The following is a 23,789-nucleotide window of genomic DNA, read 5'->3' as shown; positions in this document are numbered from 1 at the left end:
GACTGTGTTCAAACCAAAAGCAATTTAAGAGGTCTCTGAAAACATATTTGTTTCCAAAGCTTTTTAAATGATTGATGCTTTATTATAGGGCAAATGTACTCTTGATAAGATTTCATTTCTGATCAGTACATCATTTTATGAATGTGTTTACTGTAACCTACACTCTGTAAGCCACATTGAGCCTGCAAAAAGGTGGGAAAATGTGGGGTACAAATACAATAAATAATAATAATAATAACCTCCTTTGTTAAAAGTGGGGTATAAATATGAAAAATAAATATATAAGTACATAAGTAATGCCATACTGGGAAAAGACCAAGGGTCCATCGAGCCCAGCATCCTGTCCACGACAGCGACCAATCCAGGCCAAGGGCACCCGGCAAGCTTCCCAAACGCACAAACATTCTATACATGTTATTCCTGGAATTGTGGATTTTACCCAAGTCCATTTAGTAGCGATTTATGGACTTGTCCTTTAGGAAACCGTCCAACCCTTTTTTAAACTCTGCTAAGCTAACCGCCTTCACCACTTTCTCCGGCAACGAATTCCAGAGTTTAATTATACGTTGGGTGAAGAAAAATTTTCTCTGATTTGTTTTAAATTTATTACACTGTAGTTTCATCGCATGCCCCCTTAGTCCTAGTATTTTTGGAAATCGTGAACAGACGCTTCACATCCACCTGTTCCACTCCACTCATTATTTTATATACCTCTATCATGTCTCCCCTCAGCCGTCTCTTCTCCAAGCTGAATAGCCCTAGCATCCTTAATCTTTCTTCATAGGGAAGTCGTCCCATCCCCGCTATCATTTTAGTCGCCCTTCTCTGCACCTTTTCCAATTCCACTATATCTTTCTTGAGATGCGGCGACCAGAATTGAACACAATACTCAAGGTGCGGTCGCACTATGGAGCGATACAACGGCATTATAACATCCTCACACCTGTTTTCCATACCTTTCCTAATAATACCCAACATTCTATTCGCTTTCCTAGCCGCAGCAGCACACTGAGCAGAAGGTTTCAGTGTATTATCGACGACGACACCCAGATCCCTTTTCTTGGTCCATAACTCCTAACGTGGAACCTTGCATGACGTAGCTATAATTCGGGTTCTTTTTTCCCACATGCATCACCTTGCACTTGCTCACATTAAACGTCATCTGCCATTTAGCCGCCCAGTCTCCCAGTCTCGTAAGGTCCTCTTGTAATTTTTCACAATCCTGTCGCTATTTAACAACTTTGAATAAGTCTCTTAAAGTGAAAATTTGCACCTCCAGGGCAGCTATATTTCACAGTTCTAAATTGGGGGTGGGGGTGGGGTCCCAGGTGCAGAATTAAATGGCACAATAAAGTTAGCCGGTTAGCACCAACTGTCAGCCCTACCAGGCTAAAAGAGAAATTAGATCTTACCTGTTAATTTTCTCTCTTTGATTCCCTCCAGATCTGTGGATACACACACTCCTACTAGCTGTACAGCCCAGCTCCAGTCAGTAATTTTTTACCGAAGCCAGATAAAAACAGTGGAACACCAATACTACTGGGAACCAACTAGGAACTATCAACAACAATTTTGAGCCTGGGTTGTACAAATTACACTGCAACTTACACTATGCTCCAACAAAATATTCCTGTTGCTTCTTTGTCCTCATCTTTATCAGCTGTTGAAGTTGGTGATTCGATCATTAGGCATATAGATAGCTGGGTGGCTGGTGGACGTGAGGATCGCCTGGTGACTTGCCTGCCTGGTGCGAAGGTGGCGGACCTCACGCGTCACCTAGATAGGATTTTAGATAGTGCTGGGGAGGAGTCCGCTGTCTTGGTACATGTGGGTACCAATGACATAGGAAAATGTGGGAGAGAGGTTCTGGAAGCCAAATTTAGGCTCTTAGGTAGAAAGCTCAAATCCAAATCCTCTAGGGTAGCATTTTCTGAAATGCTACCTGTTCCACGTGCAGGGCCCAAGAGACAGGCAGAGCTCCAGAGTCTCAATGCGTGGATGAGACGATGGTGCAGGGAGGAGGGTTTTAGATTTGTTAGGAACTGGGCCACATTCTGGGGAAGGGGGAGCCTATTCCGAAAAGGATGGGCTCCACCTTAACCAGGGTGGGACCAGGCTGCTGGCGTCGGCATTTAAAAAGGAGATAGAGCAGCTTTTAAACTAGAAATGGAGGGAAGGCCGACAGTCGCTCAAAAGCGCATGGTTCGGGAAAAGGTATCTTGCAAAGATACCTCACAAACAGGGAAGATAGGGTTTCTGGATAGTGAGGTTGCACAACAGACCATGGTAGACCAGGTGCCCTTAAATACAACTAAAGATCAGACAAAAGATGTCAAATCAATAGTGTCAGGTACTAAGCATCATGCAAATAAGAACAACAAACATACTCTGAAATGTCTATATGCAAATGCTAGGAGTCTACGAAATAAGATGGGAGAGTTGGAATATATTGCACTAAACAAAAAATTGGATATAATGGGCATTACTGAGACCTGGTGGAAGGAGGATAACCAGTGGGACACTGTCATACCGGGGTACAAAGTATATCGTAGTGATAGGGTGGACCGGACTGGTGGAGGGGTTGCATTGTATATTAACGAGAGCCTTGACTCAGATAGATTACAAATTCAGCAGGACACAAATCACACCTTTGAATCATTGTGGGTTGAAACTCCATGTATAAAAGGGACGCTTCACATCCACCTGTTCCACTCCACTCATTATTTTATATACCTCTATATTATGTCTCCCCTCAGCCGTCTCTTCTCCAAGCTGAAAAGCCCTAGCCTCCTTAGTCTTTCTTCATAGGGAAGTCGTCCCATCCCGCTATCATTTTAGTCGCTCTTCGCTGCACCTTTTCCAATTCTACTATATCTTTCTTGAGATGCGGCGACCAGAATTGAACACAATACTCAAGGTGCGGTCGCACCATGGAGCGATACAGTGAATGATACATACCTGTAGCAGGTGTTCTCCGAGGACAGCAGGCTGATTGTTCTCACGACTGGGTGACGTCCGCGGCAGCCCCCACCAACCGGAAGAAGCTTCGCGGGCGGTCCGCACGCAGGGCACGCCCACCGCGCATGCGCGGCCGTCTTCCCGCCCGTGCGCGACCGTTCCCGCCAGTTGAATGACAAGCAAAAAGATGAAAACGCAACTCCAAAGGGGAGGAGGGAGGGTAGGTGAGAACAATCAGCCTGCTGTCCTCGAAGAACACCTGCTTCAGGTATGTATCATTCACTTTCTCCGAGGACAAGCAGGCTGCTTGTTCTCACGACTGGGGTATCCCTAGCTCTCAGGCTCACTCAAAACAAGAACCCAGGTCAATTGAACCTCGCAACGGCGAGGATACAACAGAAAATTGACCTACGAAGAACAACTAACTGAGAGTGCAGCCTGACCAGAATAAATTCGGGTCCTGGAGGGTGGAGTTGGATTTACACCCCAAACAGATTCTGCAGCACCGACTGCCCGAACCGACTGTCGCGTCGGGTATCCTGCTGGAGGCAGTAATGTGATGTGAATGTGTGGACAGATGACCACGTCGCAGCCTTGCAAATCTCTTCAATAGTGGCTGACTTCAAGTGGGCCACTGACGCTGCCATGGCTCTAACACTATGAGCCGTGACATGACCGTCAAGAGCCAGCCCAGCCTGGGCGTAAGTGAAGGAAATGCAATCTGCTAGCCAATTGGAGATGGTGCATTTCCCGACAGCGACCCCTAGCCTGTTAGGGTCGAAAGAAACAAACAATTGGGCGGACTGTCTGTGGGGCTGTGTCCGCTCCAAGTAGAAGGCCAATGCTCTCTTGCAGTCCAATGTGTGCAACTGACGTTCAGCAGGGCAGGTATGCGGCCTGGGAAAGAATGTTGGCAAGACAATTGACTGGTTAAGATGGAACTCCGACACCACCTTCGGCAGGAACTTTGGGTGGGTGCGGAGCACTACTCTGTTGTGATGAAATTTGGTATATGGAGCATGAGCTACCAGGGCTTGAAGCTCACTGACCCTACGAGCTGAAGTAACTGCCACCAAGAAAATGACCTTCCAGGTCAAGTACTTCAGATGGCAGGTATTCAGTGGCTCAAAAGGAGGTTTCATCAGCTGGGTGAGGATGACGTTGAGATCCCATGACACTGTAGGAGGCTTGATAGGGGGCTTTGACAAAAGCAAGCCTCTCATGAATCGAACGACTAAAGGCTCTCCAGAGATGGCTTTACCTTCCACACGATAATGGTAAGCACTAATCGCACTAAGGTGATTCCTTACTGAGTTGGTCTTGAGGCCAGACTCTGATAAGTGCAGAAGGTATTCAAGCAGGTTCTGTGCAGGGCAAGAACGAGGTTCTAGGGCCTTGCTCTCACACCAAACGACAAACCTCCTCCACTTGAAAAAGTAACTCTTTTTAGTGGAATCCTTCCTAGAGGCAAGCAAGACGCGGGAGACACCCTCAGACAGACCCAACGCAGTGAAGTCTACGCCCTCAACATCCAGGCCGTGAGAGCCAGGGACTGAAGGTTGGGGTGCAGCAATGCTCCGTCGTTCTGCGAAATGAGAGTCGGAAAACACTCCAATCTCCACGGTTCTTCTGAGGACAACTCCAGAAGAAGAGGGAACCAGATCTGACGGGGCCAAAAGGGCGCTATCAGAATCATGGTGCCGTGGTCTTGCTTGAGCTTCAGTAAGGTCTTCCCCACCAAAGGTATGGGAGGATAAGCGTACAGGAGGCCGGTCCCCCAATGGAGGAGAAAGGCATCCGACGCTAGCCTGCCGTGTGCCTGCAGTCTGGAACAGAACAGAGGCAGCTTATGGTTGGTCTGAGAGGCGAAAAGGTCCACCGAGGGGGTGCCCCACTCTCGGAAGATCTTGCGTACCACTCTGGAATGAAGCGACCACTCGTGCGGTTGCATGACTCTGCTCAGTCTGTCGGCCAGACTGTTGTTTACGCCTGCCAGGTATGTGGCTTGGAGAAGCATGCCGAACCGGCAGGCCCAACTCCACATCCCGACGGCTTCCTGACACAGGGGGCGAGATCCGGTGCCCCCCTGCTTGTTGGTGTAATACACTGCAACCTGATTGTCTGTCCGAATTTGAATAATTTGGCAGGACAGCCGATCTCTGAAAGCCTTCAGTGCGTTCCAAATCGCTCGGAGCTCCAGGACGTTGATCTGCAGATCCTTTTCCTGGAGGGACCACAGACCCTGGGTGTGAAGCCCATCGACATGAGCTCCCCACCCCAGGCGAGATGCATCCGTCGTCAGCACTTTCGTGGGCTGCGGAATTTGGAATGGACGTCCCAGGGTCAAATTGGTCCGGATGGTCCACCAGAGCAGTGAAGTGCGGCAGCTGGTGGAGAGGCGGATGACATCTTCTAGATTCCCGGTGGCCTGAACCCACTGGGAAGCTAGGGTCCATTGAGCAGATCTCATGTGAAGACGAGCCATGGGAGTCACATGAACTGTGGAGGCCATATGACCCAGAAGTCTCAACATCTGCCGAGCTGTGACCTGCTGAGACGCTCTGGTCTGCGAAGCCAGGTACCGGAGGTTGTTGGCCCTCGCTTCGGGAAGGAAGGCCCGAGCCGTCTGGGTATTCAGCAGAGCTCCTATGAATTCCAGAGACTGTGTTGGCTGGAGATGGGACTTTGGGTAATTTATCACAAACCCCAGCAGCTCCAGAAGTTGAATAGTGCACTGCATAGACCGGAGGGCTCCTGCCTCCGAGGTGCTCTTGACCAGCCAATCGTCGAGATATGGGAACACGTGCACTCCCAGCTTGCGTAGGTACCCCGCTACCACCACGAGACACTTTGTAAACACTCGTGGGGCAGAGGCGAGGCCAAAGGGAAGCACACAATACTGAAAGTGCCGTGCGCCCAGGCGGAATCTGAGATACTGTCTGTGAGCTGGCAGTATCGGGATGTGAGTGTATGCGTCCTTTAAATCCAGGGAACATAGCCAATCGTTTTTCTGAATCATTGGCAGAAGGGTGCCCAAGGAAAGCATCCTGAACTTTTCTTTGACCAGGAATTTGCTCAGGCCTCTCAGGTCTAGGATGGGACGCATCCCCCCTGTTTTCTTTTCCACAAGGAAGTACCTGGAATAGAATCCCTGCCCTTCTTGCCCGGGTGGTACGGGCTCGACCCGCATTGGCGCTGAGAAGGGCGGAGAGTTCCTCTGCAAGTACCTGCTTGTGATGGGAGCTGAAGGATTGAGCTCCCGGAGGACAATTTGGTGGCAGGGAGGCCAAATTCAGGGCGTATCCGCACCGCACTATTTGGAGAACCCACTGGTCGGAAGTTATGAGAGGCCACCTTTGGTGAAAAAATTTTAACCTCCCTCCGACCGGCAGATCGTCCGGTACGGACACTTTGAGAGCGGCTATGTTCCCGTGGATCCAGTCAAAAGCCCGTCCCCGGCTTTTGCTGTGGAGGCGCAGGGGGCTGCTTAGGCGCACGCTGTTGACGAGAACGAGCGCGCTGGGGCTGTCCCTGTGCCTGACGAAGCCTTCTGGCCGGCTGGGTGTACCTACGCTTTGCAAAAGAATAGGGCACAGCCTGCCGGGCCCGGGAAAAACGTCCACCTGCTGAGGTGGATGCTGAAGGCGCCCGGTGGGAGAGCTTGTCGAGGGCGGTTTCCCGCTGATGCAGTTGGTCCACCAGCTGCTCGACCTTCTCACCAAAAATATTATCCCCCCGGCAAGGGACGTCGGCCAGTCTCTGCTGGGTGCGGTTGTCCAGGTCAGAGGCACGCAGCCATGAGAGCCTGCGCATCACTATACCTTGGGCCGCAGCACGAGATGCCACGTCACAGGTGTCATAGATACCCCTGGACAGGAACTTTCTGCACGCCTTCAGCTGCCTGACCACCTCCTGATAAGGCCTGGACTGCTCCGGCGGGAGCTTATCGACCAGGTCCGCCAGTTGCTTCACATTGTTCCGCATGTGGATGCTCGTATAGAGCTGGTACGACTGGATGCGGGTCACGAGCATGGAGGATTGGTAGGCCTTCCTCCCAACGAGTCCAGAGTGCGAGACTCCCGCCCCGGGGGCGCCGAGGCGGTATCCCTCGAACTCCGTGCCCTCTTGAGAGCAGAATCCACGACCGCCGAGTCATGGGGCAATTGGGGCGGCATTAACTCTGGGTCCGAGTGGATTCTGTACTGGGACTCTGCTTTCTTGGGAATGATGGGATTAGATAGTGGTCTCATCCAGTTCCGAAGCAGTGTCTCTTTGAGGACATTGTGCAACGGCACCGTGGAGGACTCTCTAGGTGGTGATGGATAGTCGAGGACCTCGAGCATCTCAGCCCTCGGCTCATCCACAGAGACCACGGGGAAGGGAATGCAAATAGACACATCCCTTACAAAGGAGGCAAAGGAGAGGCTCTCAGGAGGCGAGAGCTTCCTCTCTGGTGAAGGCGTGGGGTCCGAGGGAAGACCCGCAGACTCCTCTGAGGAGAAATATCTGGGGTCTTCCTCTTCTCCCCACGAGGCCTCTTCCTCGGTATCGGACATAAGCTCATGTAGCTGAGTCCTTAACCGGGCCCGGCTCAACGTCGAGGCACCGAGGCCTCGGTGTCGTCGAGCGGTGGACTCCCGCGCCGGCGGGGACGAAGCTTCCTCCATCGACGTCGACGGGGACTCCACCTGTGTGGCGGTCGAGACCGGCGCCGCAAGCGGCGGCGGTGTCAACAGCCTCGGCACCGGGCTAGAGCTCGCCGGCGCCACAGTCAACGGCGCCGAGGGCGCAAGCACCCCCGGCGCCGGCACAGCCTGGCGCATCAGCCCTTCCAGGATCCCCGGAAGGATGGCTCGGAGGCACTCGTCCAGGCCCGCTGCCGGGAAAGGCGGGGGAGCCGGTAGAGGTGTCGGTGCCGGAAGCTGCTCAGGTCCAGGAGACTGCACCGAAGTGCTGGGACCCTGACGCGTCGGTACCTCCACTACCGAAGGGGATCTCTCCTCTCGACGTGGACGCTTCGGCGTCGACTCCTCGCCGGTACCGAGCTCCGGATGCATCGCAGGCGACCGATGACGGTGCCCGTCATCGGTGCCAGGTGGAATGGAGGAGGAGGAGGTCGATCCCCCTCGGTCTCGAGGAACCGGGTCAGACAGGGTTCGGTCCCGAGGGCCATGGGCCGAGGGAGTGACCGGGGCCGATTGCCCACGCGGCCTCTCACCCCTACCCTCACCGGAGGACCGGCGGGCCGACGGGACCTGTGCTCCTGGGGTCGATGCCATCGGTGCCGATTTCTCGGGCATCGATACCGATACCGAAGAACCGGCCGTCGATACCGATGCCGTCGAGGTCGAGGGGCCGGCGCAAGTTCCAAAAAGATGGTCCCGCAGAACTTGCCTCGCAACCTGAGTCCATTTCCGGAGACCAAGACACAAAGAACACGATTTGATATTGTGCTCCGGCCCGAGGCACTGGAGGCACCAAGCGTGGGTGTCGGTCTGCGAGATCGGCCGGCTGCACCGACCACACTTCTTAAATCCACTCGGGACCTTCGAGGACATCGACGGAAAAATCGCGTCGGCGAAGTTAAAGTCGTCGATGGTGGCGGTAAATCACACCTCGAAAAATAATCGACCGCGCGGCCACAAGGCCGCAACGCGACGCCCTCGCTAGAAAACGAGGGAAAATAAAGCACGTGCTCTCTTTTTTTTTTTTTTTAAAGAAAAAAGGAAAACTGGAGCGCGCGGCAACAGAAACAAAAAATAAACGAATTTGCGAAGAACGCGACGGTTTTCCGGGGCTGACTAAGAGAGAGCGGCAGTCGCACGACTCTCTCCAGGCGTGGAAAAGAAAGGACTGGCGGGAACGGTTGCGCACGGGCGGGAAGACGGCCGCACATGCGCGGTGGGCGTGCCCTGCGTGCGGACCACCCACGAAGCTTCTTCCGGTTGGTGGGGGCTGCCGCGGACGTCACCCAGTCGTGAGAACAAGCAGCCTGCTTGTCCTCGGAGAAAACGGCATTATAACATCCTCACACCTGTTTTCCATACCTTTCCTAATAATACCCAACATTCTATTTGCTTTCCTAGCCGCAGCAGCACACTGAGCAGAAGGTTTCAGCGTATTATCGACGATGACACCCAGATCCCTTTCTTGGTCCGTAACTCCTAATGTGGAACCTTGCATGACGTAGCTATAATTCGGGTTCTTTTTTCCCCACATGCATCACCTTACACTTGCTCACATTAAACGTCATCTGCCATTTAGCCGCCCAGTCTCCCAGTCTCGTAAGGTCCTTCTGTAATTTTTCACAATCCTGTCGCGAGTTAACGACTTTGAATAACTTTGTGTCATCAGCAAATTTAATTACCTCGCTAGTTACTCCCATCTCTAAATCATTTATAAATATATTAAAAAGAAGCAGTCCTAGCACAGACCCCTGAGGAACCCCACTAACTACCCTTCTCCATTGTGCATACTGCCCATTTAACCCCACTCTCTGTTTTCTATCCTTCAACCAGTTTTTAATCCACATGACCCTGCAATTTCCTCTGTAGCCTTTCATGAGGTACCTTGTCAAACGTCTTTTGAAAATCCAGATACACAATATCAACCGGCTCCCCTCTGTCCACATGTTTGTTTACTCCGTCAAAGAATTGAAGTAAATTGGTCAGGCAAGATTTCCCCACACAAAAGCCGGCTTACAATCCCAAAACCATTTAATCAATCAATCATCAGCTGATTGATATCAAATACCGCTGTGATGTCGAGGGCAATCATAAAATAACTAAACACCTCTATTAAAGCCAGCAGTAATATAATTAAATATGTTAAAGGACCCACTAAATCATCCCCTTAAGGTTTTCAATACAGAGACCGAGGATAGATCTCAGTTTCCATTTGCTGGTAAGAATGTGCATACCCAAGTTACTGGAATACTCTGGAGGGATGTTAAGGAAGCTGGATTTAATTCAGCTGTAATGAAATGGAGCTTAAGATTGCTAGCCGAGTTAAGTATTAAATTATAATGTCAATCTTTCATCCAGAATTAAATGCAAATCAGAATATACATGGGATCTTGACTTTTCAGACTTTTCTGCTACAGGTTAGCCACATTTCCCAATGACTGGCAGTCTTGTCAGATCAGACATCAACTCTTACCCATTGCTGTCCATGCTAGGCCCATCACCACCCCTGGAGGGGTCACATCGTACATTCTGTCCACTGTGAAGATTGGCTTCCCTACAAAATCCTGCAGATTCTCTGGAGTCACAGCCACAGATTCAGCCTCTCCATTCACAATTTTATAGGCTGATTTTCTTAAAACCTGCAAAGAAAATAATTCTACTCATGAATCATTACATGGAAAATGAAGACTCGGGGGTTAGCCCATCTGCAGTATAGCAACATAACAGTCAAAATTTCAAAACTGGAAGAAAACGTATATCTGGATCCTAATCTAGGAGTAAATATCCCATGGTCTAGGTATCTAATATATTCTTTATTCACACAAACTAATGTATTAAATTAGCATTATTATATATACTAATATATTTTCACCAAATCACTCCTATATCAAAAGTATTTATATTTTTAAATTTTCTTGAAAGTGTGCTCAAAAACCAAAATTGTGCCAATACTGTCAAAAAATACTTAGGCATTCTATTTCTATTACTTATCTGTATTTTATAGATGTATTTCATCAGAATGTGAAATACATCTGTAAAAAATGCTGCAAAGACCAGAGTGAGAGGCATTTTACTTCCTGACTCAGCATTTTTTACTTGCTATTAATAGTAACATATCTCTTGGTAAGTAAGCCCTTACCAGAACATCACTTCAGGGAGTGGGAGCAGCTATTGGGACTGGCTCTCCTGGATTACATCACTCCCTACTTCTTTATCTGCCCAGCAAGACGCTGGAATTAACAACCTGCTACAAAGACCAGAGTGAGAACTCTGGCATTTTACATCCTGACTCAGCATTTTTTTTACTTGCTATTAATAGTAATCTCTCTTAGTAAACCCTTACTGGATCATCACTTCTGGGAGTGGTAGGAGCTACTGGGATTGGCTCTCTAGGATGACATCACCCCCTACTCCTTTATCTGCCTGATAAAATGCCAATGGCAGCTCGCAGCCAGTGACTCACGTAAGCTGTGAGCAGAAGGCGAGCGCCCCTTAGACAGCCATTGGAGAGTTTTTGGTTTATAACATTATTTTACAGAATACAGCTTGGTAATTTAACTTTTAGGTAAATTGTGCCAGATCTTTTATTTCGTTTTAGTTTGATGCGGCAGGAAAATGTATTGTTACAATATGATGATTTGTAAGTTAATTTTATTGGGGGGGGGGGGGGGTTATAGCTCAGGTTTAATGGCCTTTGTTAATCATTTGGGCATTTCTGTCTATTTTTCAGATAGGCAATATGCTCAGTCATTTTATCAGACGGTGTGTTTTTTTTTTTTAATCATTTATTTATAATTTTTCATTTTACAAGGGTCACTTGCAAACAGTAATACAGAGATGACTGCACATTAATACAAGATAAGAAGAAAACAATCACAACTAGATATATGGATTGTATACAATCTTTCTCTTTCTTAGACCACAAAGTGAAGAAAAATAGGGAGAGTGGGATAAGACAAGGCGATCAATTAAACAGTAAACAGAAAAAAGAAAACATGGTATTAACCTGATTATCCCCAGATATTACTCATCTAATTCATTATTCCACATTGATCATCTGGTTGGCTTCTTCAAGACCAAATATGGTGTATAGTCAATTCATTTAATTGAGAACATACTTATTGTCCAGATTTTAGTTAGAAATAATACATCTGATTACATTCTCTCTCTTTTAAAAACCAGAAATTATTTAACAATACATACACTTAAGTCTCTAATTCAAATCCCACTGATTAAAGCAATCCCAGTTTTCACAAGGCTTCACTCCTTTCGAAGTAATAATTAAGTAATGATAAAGCTGTCAGGTCCTGAAGCGCCTTCCAGATGGCATTCAATGTAACCTCCACGGAAGCCAAAAACTTCAAGGTGATTTCTCTTGAGTTGTTTAGGAGTGGTTCCGCCGATTCGGGTTCTGCTGTAAACGTCCTCCGTTTCAGCATATGCCTCTAACTCACTCCTCCACTCCTTTGATGGTGGTTGAATAATTTGGGAGCGATGGGAGTTGTTTTTTTCAGGTCCAAGAGCGTCGACGCTCCTTCGCCGGCGCTAATCAAAGGACTCGCCAACCCTTTCATCTGTGGGCAGTTCGACGCACAGCGGTCCCGCACTTGCTGCTCAGGGGACAAAACGCTGGCCATCAGCGGCTGACCGCCGGTTGTTCCCTTCCTCTCAGTTAAGGAAAGTACAATTGCAGAGAGGGAATTTACATAAGACAAAACATCAGAGGGCAGCTGGGCTGCTGGGCATACAAACTTTATCAGAAGGTGTTTAATTTGACAGATTGTTCACTGGCTATGCCAAATGCTATTCCCACTCTAATTAGAGAGAAAAAGGATAATGGGAAACACAGAAATGTATTTTCTTTTACTAAGGTTAATATGGGGAATTTGAGTCAGGTTGATATTAATAATATATGCAATCCAACTGCCACCCCAATACCATGTTTTTATTTCAATGCTAGGTCGGTGATAAATAAAATGGACGTTATTAAAGATTTAATTGAGGAATCACAACCAGGGTTTGTGTTTATAATAGAGACGGCATATTTTCAAAGCAATTAGCCTTCCAAAGTTCCATAGAAGCCTATGGAACTTTGGAAGGCTAAGTGCTTTGAAAATGAGCTGCTATATAGTTTTCACTTCAGGATGACCCTAGATTGCAAACAATTTGCCTTTCTGGTTATCAATTGTTAAATGTTCCTAGGTTGGGTAAGCGTGGAGGGGGATTATTAATAATTTATAAAAGTTTTTTTGACCATTTCTTTAGTAGATAATATTTCAACAGCATCCCTAGAGATACTGAGTTGCACTATTAGTGACTATGTTTCTAGGTACTCTTGAATGCATTCTTATCTAATGTCCCCCAGGTAAATGGGCAAGTTCACAAAATACATTTAAATAATTTATTACTAACTACTAATATTGTATGCATTATCAGCATACATTATTAGTAGGTGATATTAATCTTAATTTGGAGGATAGGCACAATAATTCCACCAATGCTTTTTTTGAATTTTTGATATCTTTGGGCTATAAATAGCCTTATATTCATTGTTCACGTGTTAAAGGTCATTGCTTGGATATTCTTGCTCTGTCAAATATAAATTATGAGGTCTCACATTGTACCCTTAGTTTAAATGAGAGCAGACAAGTTCCTTGGTCTGATCATTATGTATTGGATTTTACTCTTCTTTGGAAAAATGCTGGTCCTAAAAAAGTCAAGAAAAAGGTTTTGGTAAAATATAGAGGGAAATTTGATCCAATTGTGTTTTGGGATAAGTCGAACAATTTATGTACCTCTGATCCTACGTGTGGCCGTATTATCGAAACAAGATGGGCGTCCATCTTTCATTTCGATAATACGGTTGGGGATGCCCAAATCTCAACATTTAGGTCGACCTTAGAGATGGTCGACCTAAATGTTGAGATGGTCGCCCCGGTTTTCAGCCATAATGGAAACCGAGGATGCCCATCTCAAAAACGACCAAATCCAAGCCCTTTGGTCATGGGAGGAGCCAGAATTCATAGTGCACTGGTCCCCCTGACATGCCAGGACACCAACCAGGCACCATAGGGGGCACTGCAGTGGACTTCAGAAATTGCTCCCAGGTGCACAGCTCCCTTACCTTGGGTGCTGAGCCCCCCAAAACCCACTCCTCACAACTGTACACCACTACCATAGCCCTAAGGGGTGAAGGGGGCACCTCGAGTGGGTTTTGGAGGGCTCACATTTACCACCACTGCCTGAAGTGCACTGCACCCACTAAAACTGCTCCAGGGACCTGCATACTGCTGTCAGGGAGCTGGGTATGACATTTGAGGCTGGCATAGAGGCTGGCAAAAAAATGCTTGTTTAGTTTTTTTTTGGGTGGGAGGGGGTTGGTGACCACTGGGGGAATAAGGGGAGGTTATCCCCGATACCCTTCGGTGGTCATCTGGTCAGTTCGGGCACCTTTTCACGGCTTGGTTGCAAGAAAAAATGGACCAAGTAAAGTCAGCCAAGTGCTTGTCAGAGACGCCCTTCTTTTTTCCATTATCGGCCGAGGATGCCCATCTCTTAATGACGCCCCAGTCCCGCGACAGGAAGCAGTTGAGGATGCCCAAAATCAGCTTTCGATTATGCCGATTTGGGCGACCCTGAGAGAAAGACGCCCATCTCCTGATTTGTGTCAGAAGATGGGCGCCCTTCTCTTTCGAAAATAAGCCTGTTTATCAACTAGTCTCTATACGCTTTTCCCCTTGTTTTAAAACTTGAACTTTGTACAACAGCATTAACAGACAGCCTCTATCAAGCAGAGCAGGACATAGATCAGTCTTCATTTCCAACCCCCTCCCCAGCTCCCACCCATCCCTAGCACAACTCTTCATTTATAGTCATCGTTCTAATTAGGATAACAAGAGGAGTGTTTGCATTAGAGTTCTAATTACATTTTCATTAGTTTTAATTACATTTAATTAGTTTCTGGGAAGCAAACACTAAATAAATTACACAATATACCATATAATCTTAAGGCTCTTTATATTTTTCTAATATCCCTAGTACCTGAAAAAGTTTTAATTAAGTAACTCTATAATTCTAAGGTGCAGATAGCAGTCCAACAGCAAGAGAAGTGCTATCCTGTCTTTTGCACTGTCACATGTATGATTATCCCCAGTTGGTGAGAAGTTATATGTGTGTGCCCGATGCAAAGAGCTCCTAGCTCTCAGAGAACAAATCCATTCTCTTGAGGCTATAGTAGCAGACTTGGAGGAGATCAGGGAGATAGAAAGGTACATAGAGGAGGCCTACAGGGACATTGTAGAGAAGTCCCACCTCGTCTGGCAGCCCCTGTGCTGCCTTGGAGGAGGGAGGCCTCCTAAATGTAGAGTATCACCCTGGTGGTTGGAAATAATCCTGTAGCCAGGACCAGCCCTAGGAGGGAAGGGTTAGGACGGTTGTTGTAGTTGGTGATTCGATTATTAGGAATGTAGATAGATGGGTGGTTAGTGGATCACTTGGTGACTTCCCTGCCTAGTGTGAAGGTGGTGGACCTCACCCGTCACCTAGACAGAATGTTAGACAGTGCTGGAAAGGAGCTGGCTATCTTGGTACATGTAGGTACCAGTGATGTAGGAAAATGTGGGAGGCAGGTTCTGGAAGCCAAATTTAGGCTCCTAGGTAGAAAGCTGAAATCCAGATCCAAGAAAGCACAAAGGCAGATGGTCTGCAAACTCCAAGATGGAAAACAAAAAAAGCAGATCGTGTAAAAGTAAAATGTAATTTATTTAAACAGTATATCAATATTGATATACTGTTTAAATAAATTACATTTTACTTTTATATGAAATCCAGATCCTCCAGGGTAGCATTTTCAGAAATGCTCCCAGTTCCATGTACAGGGCCCAAGAGACATGCAGAGCTCCGGAGTCTGAATGGGAGGCGATGATGCAGGAAGGAGGGTTTTAGATTCATTAGGAACTGGGCAAACCTTCTGGGATAGGGGGAGCCTATTCCGAAATGATGGGCTCCACCTTAACAAGGGTAGGACCAGGCTGCTGGCATCAACATTTAAAAAGGAGATAGAGCATTTTTTAAACTAGAAACTGGGGGAAGACCGACATGCGCTCAAAAGTGCATGATTCAGAATAAGGTATCTTTGAACGATATCACCAAAACAGGGAAGACAGGGCATCCCCATAGCAAAGTTGCAATAGAGAGCATAGTAGACCAGGAGTCTTTAAATAAAACGCAGACAAAAGATTTCACATTATTGCTGTCAACTGCTGAGCAAAATGTAAATAGGAACAAACAAACATAATTTGAAATGTCTATATGCGAATGCTAGAAGCCTAAGAAATAAAATGGGAGAGTTAGAATATATTGTATTAAATTAAAAAATAGACATTAGGCATTTCTGAGACCTGGTGGAAGGAGGACAACCAGTGGGACACTATCATACCAGAATACAAATTATATCGCAGTGATAAGGTTGATCGAATTGATGGAGGGGTAGCATTGCATGTTACGGAGGGCTTTAAAATGAATAGACTAAAAATTCTACAGGACACAAAACACATCTTGGAATCACTATGGATTGAAATTCCATGTGTAAAAGAAAAAAGGATAGTGATAGGAGTATACTACCGCCCACCTGGCCAGGATAAAGAGACAGATATAGAAATGTTATCAGAAATTAGGGAGGCTAACAAACTGGGGAACATGATAATAATGGGTAATTTCAATTACTCCGATACTGACTGGATAAATGTAACATCAGTGCATGCTAGAGAGGTGAAATTCCTTGAGGGAATCAAGGACTGCTTTATGGACCAGCTGGTTCATAAGCCCAACAAGAGGACGAACAATTCTAGACCTAGTCCTTAGCGGAGCACATGATCTGGTGCAGGAGGTAATGGTACTGGGGCCTCTTGATAACAGTGATCATAACATGATCAGATTTGATATAAGCTCTGGAGTAAGTACACACAGGAAATCCAATATGTTAACATTTAACTTTCAAAAAGGAGACTATGATAAAATGAGACTGGTGAAAAAAAAAAAAAAAAAAAACTTAGAGGAGCAACTGTGAAGGTCAAAAATTTACATCAGACGCAGATGCTACTCAAAAATATCAACCTGGAAGCACAGGCCAAATATATTCCGTGTATTAAAAAAGGAGGAAGGAAGATCAAACGACAGCCGGCATGGTTAAAAAGTGAGGTGAAGGAAGCTATTAGAGCTAAAAGAAAATCCATAGGAACATGGAAGAAGGATCCGACTGAAAATAATAGGAAACTGCAAAAAGAATGGCAAGTCACATGTAAAGCACTGATAAGGAAGGCAAAGAGAGACTTTGAAAAGAAGATTGCACTGGAGGCAAAAATGCATAATAAATTTTTTTTTTTAGGTATATAAAAAGAAGCCGGCAAAAGAATTGGTTGGACCGCTAGATGACCGAGGGGTAAAAGGGGCACTCAGGAAAGACAAGGCCATAGCAGACAGATTAAATTAATTCTTTGCTTTGGTCTTCGCCGAGGAAGATGTGGGAGAGATACCGGTGCCAGAAATAGTATTCAATGCTGACAAGTCAGAGAAACTGAATCAAATCTCTGTATATCTGGAAGATGTAATGGGGCAATATGACAAATTAAAGAGTAGCAAATCGCCAGGACTGAATGGAATACACCCCAGAGTATTGATAGAATTGAAAAATGAACTTGCAGAACTATTGTTCGCAATATATAAATTATGATACCGGAAGATTGGAGGGTGGCCAAAGAAACGCCAATTTTTAAAACGGGTTCCAAAGGTGATCCAGAAAATTACAGACTAGTGAGCCTGATATTGGTGCCAGACAAAATGGCAGAAACTTTTATAAAGAACAAAATTAAAGAGCATATTCAAAAGCATGGATTAATGAGACAAAGCCAACATGGATTTAGTGAAGGGAAATCTTGCCTCACCAATCTACTGAATTTCTTTGAAGGGGTGAACAAACATGTGGATAAAGGTGACCAGATCGATATTGTGTATCTGGATTTTCAAAAGGCATTTGACAAAGTACCTCATGAAAGACTCCAGAGGAAATTGGAAAGTCATGGAATAGGAGGTAGAGTTCTATTGTGGATTAAAAACTGGTTATTTGTTACATTTATATCCCACATTTTACCACCTATATGCAGGCTCAATGCGGCTTACATAGTACCGTAAGGCGTTCGCCATTCCGGTAGAGAAACAAATACAAAGAGATGTTATGGTCTAAGGTTCGTGTGTTATAGACACATTGGGGAATCATAGAGAGGAAGAGTTATGCAGTGTCTTTTACAAGCTTTGGTTTCGTTGTGATGCAGGGTTTAGACACTTAGGTTGGGTCGATAGGGTATGATTTTTGAACAGGTTGGTTTTTAGTGATTTCCGGAAGCTTATGTGGTCGTACGTTGTTTTCATGGCTTTTGGTAGTGCGTTCCACAGTTGTGTGCTTATGTAAGAGAAGCTGGATGCATAAGTTGATTTATATTTGAGTCCTTTGCAGCTTGGGTAGTGGAGATTTAGGTATGTTTGTGTTGATCTAATTGTGTTTCTTGTTGGTAGGTCTGTGAGGTCTGTCATGTATCCCGGGGCTTCGCCATGGATAATTTTATGGACCAGGGTGCAGATTTTGAAAGATTTTGATTGGTAACCAGTGTAGTTTTTCTCGGAGGGGTTTGGCGCTTTCGAATTGCGTTTTTCCAAATATAAGCCTTGCTGCTGTGTTTTGAGCGGTCTGAAGTTTCTTTATGAGTTGTTCTTTGCATCCCGCATAGATTCCATTGCAGTAGTCCGCATGGCTTAGTACCATTGATTGTATCAGGTTGCGGAATGTTTCCCTCGGGAAGAATGGTTTCACGCGTTTGAGTTTCCACATTGAGTGGAACATTTTCTTAGTTGTAGAGTTAACTTGGCTCTCAAGTGTAAGATTACGTTCGATAGTAATGCCGAGAATTTTCAGGCTGTCTGAGATAGGGAGGGTGTAGTCTGGGGTTTATTCGTATTGTGTTGGGATGAGAGGATGAGGCAGTGTGTTTTTTCTGTATTCAGTTTTAGTTGGAATGCATTTGCCCATTAGTCCATGATGTTTAGGCTGAGCTTGATTTCGTTGGTGATTTCTGTCAGGCCACGTTTGTAAGGTATGTATATACATACATAGTAACATAGTAGATGACGGCAGAAAAAGACCTGCAAGGTCCATCCAGTCTGCCCAACAAGATAAACTCATATGTGCTACTTTTTGTGTATACCTTACCTTGATTTGTATCTGTCATTTTCAGGGCACAGACCGTATAAGTCTGCCCAGCACTATCCCTGCCTCCCAACCACCGGCTCTGGCACAGACCGTATAAGTCTGCCCAGCACAATCCCCGCCTCCCAACCAGCCCCCCCTCCCACCACCGGCTCTGCCACCCAATCTCGGCTAAGCTTCCGAGGATCCATTCCCGTATATTGTGACGTCGTCTGCATAGATGAATGGGTTGAGGCCTTGGTTGGATAAGGACTTGGCTAGTGGTGTCATCATTAGGTTGAAAAGGATCGGTGATAGTGGTGATCCTTGAGGTACTCCGCAGTCTGCTTTCCACAGTGAAGATATGTTTGAATTTTATTTCACTTGGTATGTTCTAGTGGTTAGGAAACCCTTGATTCAACTAAGTATGTTTCCACCAATACCGAAGTAATCTAGGAGCCTTAGTAGTATATTATGGTTTACCATGTCGAATGCACTAGACATGTCGAATTGAAGGAGAAGTATGCTTTTACCTGTTGCTATTTCCTGCTTGAATTTGGCCAGGAGAGTAATTACTACTGTTTCAGTGCTATGGAAAGTGCAAAATCCTGATTGTGATTCATGTAAGATTGAGAATTTGTTTATGTAATCCCCGAGTTGTTTGGTTACCATGCTTTCCATCAGTTTGACTGCTAGTGGGATAGATGCTACTGGGCGGTAATTGGAGAGTTCACTTGTCTTTTTCTTGATATCTTTTGGAATTGGGGTGAGTAGGATGTTTTTTATTTTTATTTATTGCATCTGTATCCCACATTTTCCCACCTCTTTGCAGGCTCAATGTGGTTTACAATTCATCATGAATAGTGGAGATATATAATAAAATAGACATTTAGTATTCTGGAAGGATCTTGGGTAGCATGATAATGAAAAAGCATAAGATTAGTATAACAAGCAAATATTATAGGACAATATTGGATATATGTGGAGGAGTTCACATTTGTTGATCTTTGTGGTATGCCTTGTTAAAGAGATGGGTCTTCAGTTGTTTGCGGAAGTTAGTTAGTTCATAGATCGTTTTTAAGTTGCGCGGCAGCGCATTCCAGAATTGTGTGCTCAAGTAGGAAAAGGTTGACGCATGCGTTAGTTTGTATTTTAGACCCTTACAGTTAGGGAAGTTAAGGTTGAGAAACGTGCGGGATGATTTTTTAGCGTTCCTGGGTGGTAAGTCTATCAGGTCTGACATGTAGGCTGGGGTATCTCCGTGGATGATTTTGTGAACTAGGGTGCATATTTTGAACGTGATGCGTTCTTTAAGTGGGAACCAGTGTAGCTTTTCTCGTAGGGGTCTAGCACTTTCATATTTTGTTTTGCTGAATACGAGTCTAGCTGCGGTGTTCTGGGCTGTCTGAAGTTTCTTGATTATTTGATCTTTGCAGCCAGCGTAGAGTGCGTTGCAGTAATCTAGATGGCTGAGTACCATTGATTGTACCAGGCCACGGAAGACGGTCCTAGGGAAGAAAGGTCTTATTCTTTTTAATTTCCACATTGAGTGGAACATCTTCTTGCTAAATAGTAGTAGTAGTTGGTTGTGTTTTTCGCATGATTTTCAAGTGTTAGGTGTCTATCAATGGTAACTCCAAGAATTTTTAGGGTGGCTGAAATTGGAAGTTTCAGTTTTGGTGTGTTAATGGTGGTGAATTTGTTTGTGTTATGTGGAGAGGTAAGTATTAGGCACTGGGTTTTTTCTGCATTGAGTTTCAGCTGAAATGCATCCGCCCATGAATGCATGATATGTAGACTTTGGTTGATGTCATTGGAAATGTCCTTTAAATCTTGTTTAAATGGGATGTAGATCGTTACGTCGTCTGCGTATATGTATGGGTTGAGGTTTTGGTTTGATAGTAGTTTGGCCAAGGGTATCATCATTAAGTTGAATAAGGTCGGTGAGAGGGGGGATCCCTGTGGAGCTCCGCATTCAGGTATCTATGTGGCTGATGTAGTCGAATTAGATGTCACTTGGTATGATTGTGTGGTTAGGAACCCCTTGAACCAATTGAGGATGTTGCCTTCGATTCCGAAGTACTCGAGGATATGTAGTAGAATTCCATGATCCACCATGTCAAAGGCGCTGGACATGTCAAATTGTAGAAGTAGTATGTTCTTGCCAGTTGCGATCATTTGTTTGAATTTTGTCATTAGAGTAACTAGTACTGTTTCAGTACTCTGGTTAGACCGAAATCCTGACTGGGAATCGTGTAGTATTGAGATTTTGTTTAAGTAGTTTGTAAGTTGTTTAGTTACCATCCCTTCTGTTATTTTGGTTATTAAGGGGATGGATGCTACTGGCCTGTAGTTGGTTAATTCACTAGCACTTTTCTTTGTGTCTTTGGGTATGGGGGTGAGTAGAATGTTTCCTTTCTCCTTCGGGAAGAGTCCATTTTGTAGCACATAATTCAAGTGGTTCGTAAGATCTGTTATGAATCGTTGAGGAACAGATGCCATTAAGTTGTTTGGGCATATGTCTAATTTGCAATGAGATTTGGCAAATCTTTTGAGCGTTTGGGAGATTGGATCCTCCGATAATATCTTGAAGTTGGTCCAGGTTCTGTCTGCTGGGTATGTACCAGAGTCTGGGTCTAGACAGTCGAGGAGTTTGGCGTAGTCGATGGAACTGACAGGTATTTTCAGTCGTAATTGTACGATTTTCTCATTGAAGTATTTCGCGAGATTGTCTGCTCCTGGTGTATCTTTGTTGTTGGTTGTGACTGGTGTGATATCTAATAGCTTGTTCACGAGTTGGAAGAGTTTATGTGTGTCCTTGTAGTTTGGTCCAATTTCAGTTTTGTAATATAATCTTTTGGTTTGTCTTATGGTATATTTATATTTTCTTTGAAGTTGTTTCCAGGCGTTAAGTGTAGGGTTGTCTTTCATTTTATTCCACGCTCGTTCTAATCTTCTAACTTGTGTTTTTAGTTTTTTTAGTTCTTCATGGAACCATGGTGTTGAGCTTTTTCTGTGTGAGGTTCTGGTTTGAATTGGGGCAATGTTGTCTAATATTAATCTACATCTATCGTCCCATTCAAGGAGGAATTGGTTTGTGTCTGCCTTTATTGTCCATCCGTTGTGGTAGATTTATTTTTATTTATTACATTTGTATCCCACATTTTCCCACCTCTTTGCAGGCTCAATGTGGCTTACATCATGGATAGTGGAAATAAGAAGAGAATAGACATTTGGTATTACAGAAGAATTTTGGGTTGCATGGTAATGGAATACATGATAGTAATATAACAGAAGGCATTATTAAACATTTCTGGATATATGTGGGGAGTTTCACATGTGTTGATCTTTGTGGTATATCTTGTCAAAGAGATGGGTCTTCAGTAGTTTGTGGAAGTTGGTCAGTTCATAGATCGCTTTTAGGTTGCGTGGCAGCGCGTTCCAGAATTGCGTGCTCATATAGAAAAAGGTTGATGCGTGCGTTAATTTGTATTTTAGACCTTTGCAATTGGGAAAATGAAGATTAAGGAATATGCGAGATGATTTTTTTTAGCATTCCTGGGTGGTAGGTCTATCAGGTCTGACATGTAGGCTGGGGCATCGCCATGGATGATTTTGTGAACTAGGTTACATACTTTGAACGCGATGCGCTCTTTGAGTGGGAGCCAGTATAGCTTCTCTCGTAGGGGTTTTACACTTTCATATTTTGATTTTCCGAATATGAGTCTGGCTGCCGTGTTCTGGGCTGTTTGGAGTTTTTTGAGTAATTGCTCTTTGCAGCCAGCATAGAGTGAGTTGCAGTAGTCTAGATGACTGAGTACTAATGATTGTACCAGATTACGGAAGACGGTCCTTGGGAAGAATGGTCTTACTCTTTTTAATTTCCACATTGAGTGGAACATCTTTTTGGTTGTGTTTTTCACGTGATTCTCAAGTGTTAGGTGCTGATCAATGGTAACTCCAAGAATTTTTAGGGTTTCCGAAATTGGTAGATTTAGTTTTGGTGTGTTGATGGTGGTAAATTTGTTCGTATTGTGTTGAGAGGTGAGTATTAGGCATTGGGTTTTTTCTGCATTAAGTTTCAACTGAAATGCATCTGCCCATGAGTGCATATGTAGACTTTGGTTGATTTCATTGGAAATTTCTTTTAGGTCTTGTTTGAATGGGATGCAGATCGTTACATCATCAGCACATATGTATGGGTTGAGGTTTTGGATTGATAGTAGTTTGGCCAAGGGTATCATCATTAGGTTGAATATGGTCGGTGAGAGGGGGGATCCCTGTGGAACTCCACATTCAGGTGTCCATGTGGCTGATGTAGTCGAATTTGATGTCACTTGATATGAGCGTCTGGTTAGGAATCCCTTAAACCAATTAAGAACGTTGCCTCCGATACCGAAGTATTCAAGGATGTGTAGTAGAATTCCATGATCAACCATGTCGAAGGCGCTTGACATGACGAATTGTAGAAGTAGTATGTTCTTGCCGGTTGCAATCATTTGTTTGAATTTAGTCATGAGCGTAACTAGTATTCAGTACTGTGATTAGAACGAAAGCCTGTCTGGGAGTCGTGTAGTATTGAGAACTTGTTTAGATAGTCTATGAGTTGTTTGGTCACCGTCCCTTCTGTTATTTTGGTTATTAAGGGAATGGATGCTACTGGTCTATAGTTGGTTAATTCACTCGCATTTTTCTTTGCATCTTTGGGCATGGGGGTGAGTAGAATGTTTCCTTTCTCCTTTGGGAAGACTCCATGTTGTAGCATAAAATTCACGTGTATATTTAGCTCTGTTATAAATTGTTGAGGGGCCAATTTCATAAGGTTATTTGGGCATATATCTAGTTTGCAATGAGATTTGGCGAATCTTTTAAGCGTTTGGGAGATGAGATCTTCCGATAGTATCTCGAAT

General features: G+C 45.0%; 1 protein-coding gene across 1 annotated transcript in view; it reads right to left on the bottom strand.

Annotated features, from left to right (window-relative positions):
• Positions 1-23,789, bottom strand: part of LONP1 (lon peptidase 1, mitochondrial) — a 277,190-nt gene that overhangs the window by 13,379 nt on the left and 240,022 nt on the right. Inside the window, exon 15 of the mRNA XM_030219602.1 lies at positions 10,117-10,282. Coding sequence (XP_030075462.1) covers positions 10,117-10,282 — 166 coding nt within the window. The remainder of the gene's footprint in view (positions 1-10,116; positions 10,283-23,789) is intronic.

Source organism: Microcaecilia unicolor, chromosome 11 (genome assembly GCF_901765095.1).
Source record: "Microcaecilia unicolor chromosome 11, aMicUni1.1, whole genome shotgun sequence".
In the NCBI taxonomy this organism is placed as follows: domain Eukaryota; kingdom Metazoa; phylum Chordata; class Amphibia; order Gymnophiona; family Siphonopidae; genus Microcaecilia; species Microcaecilia unicolor.
The sequence above is the reverse complement of the archived record's forward strand: the minus strand, read 5'-3'. Positions and strand labels throughout refer to the sequence as shown.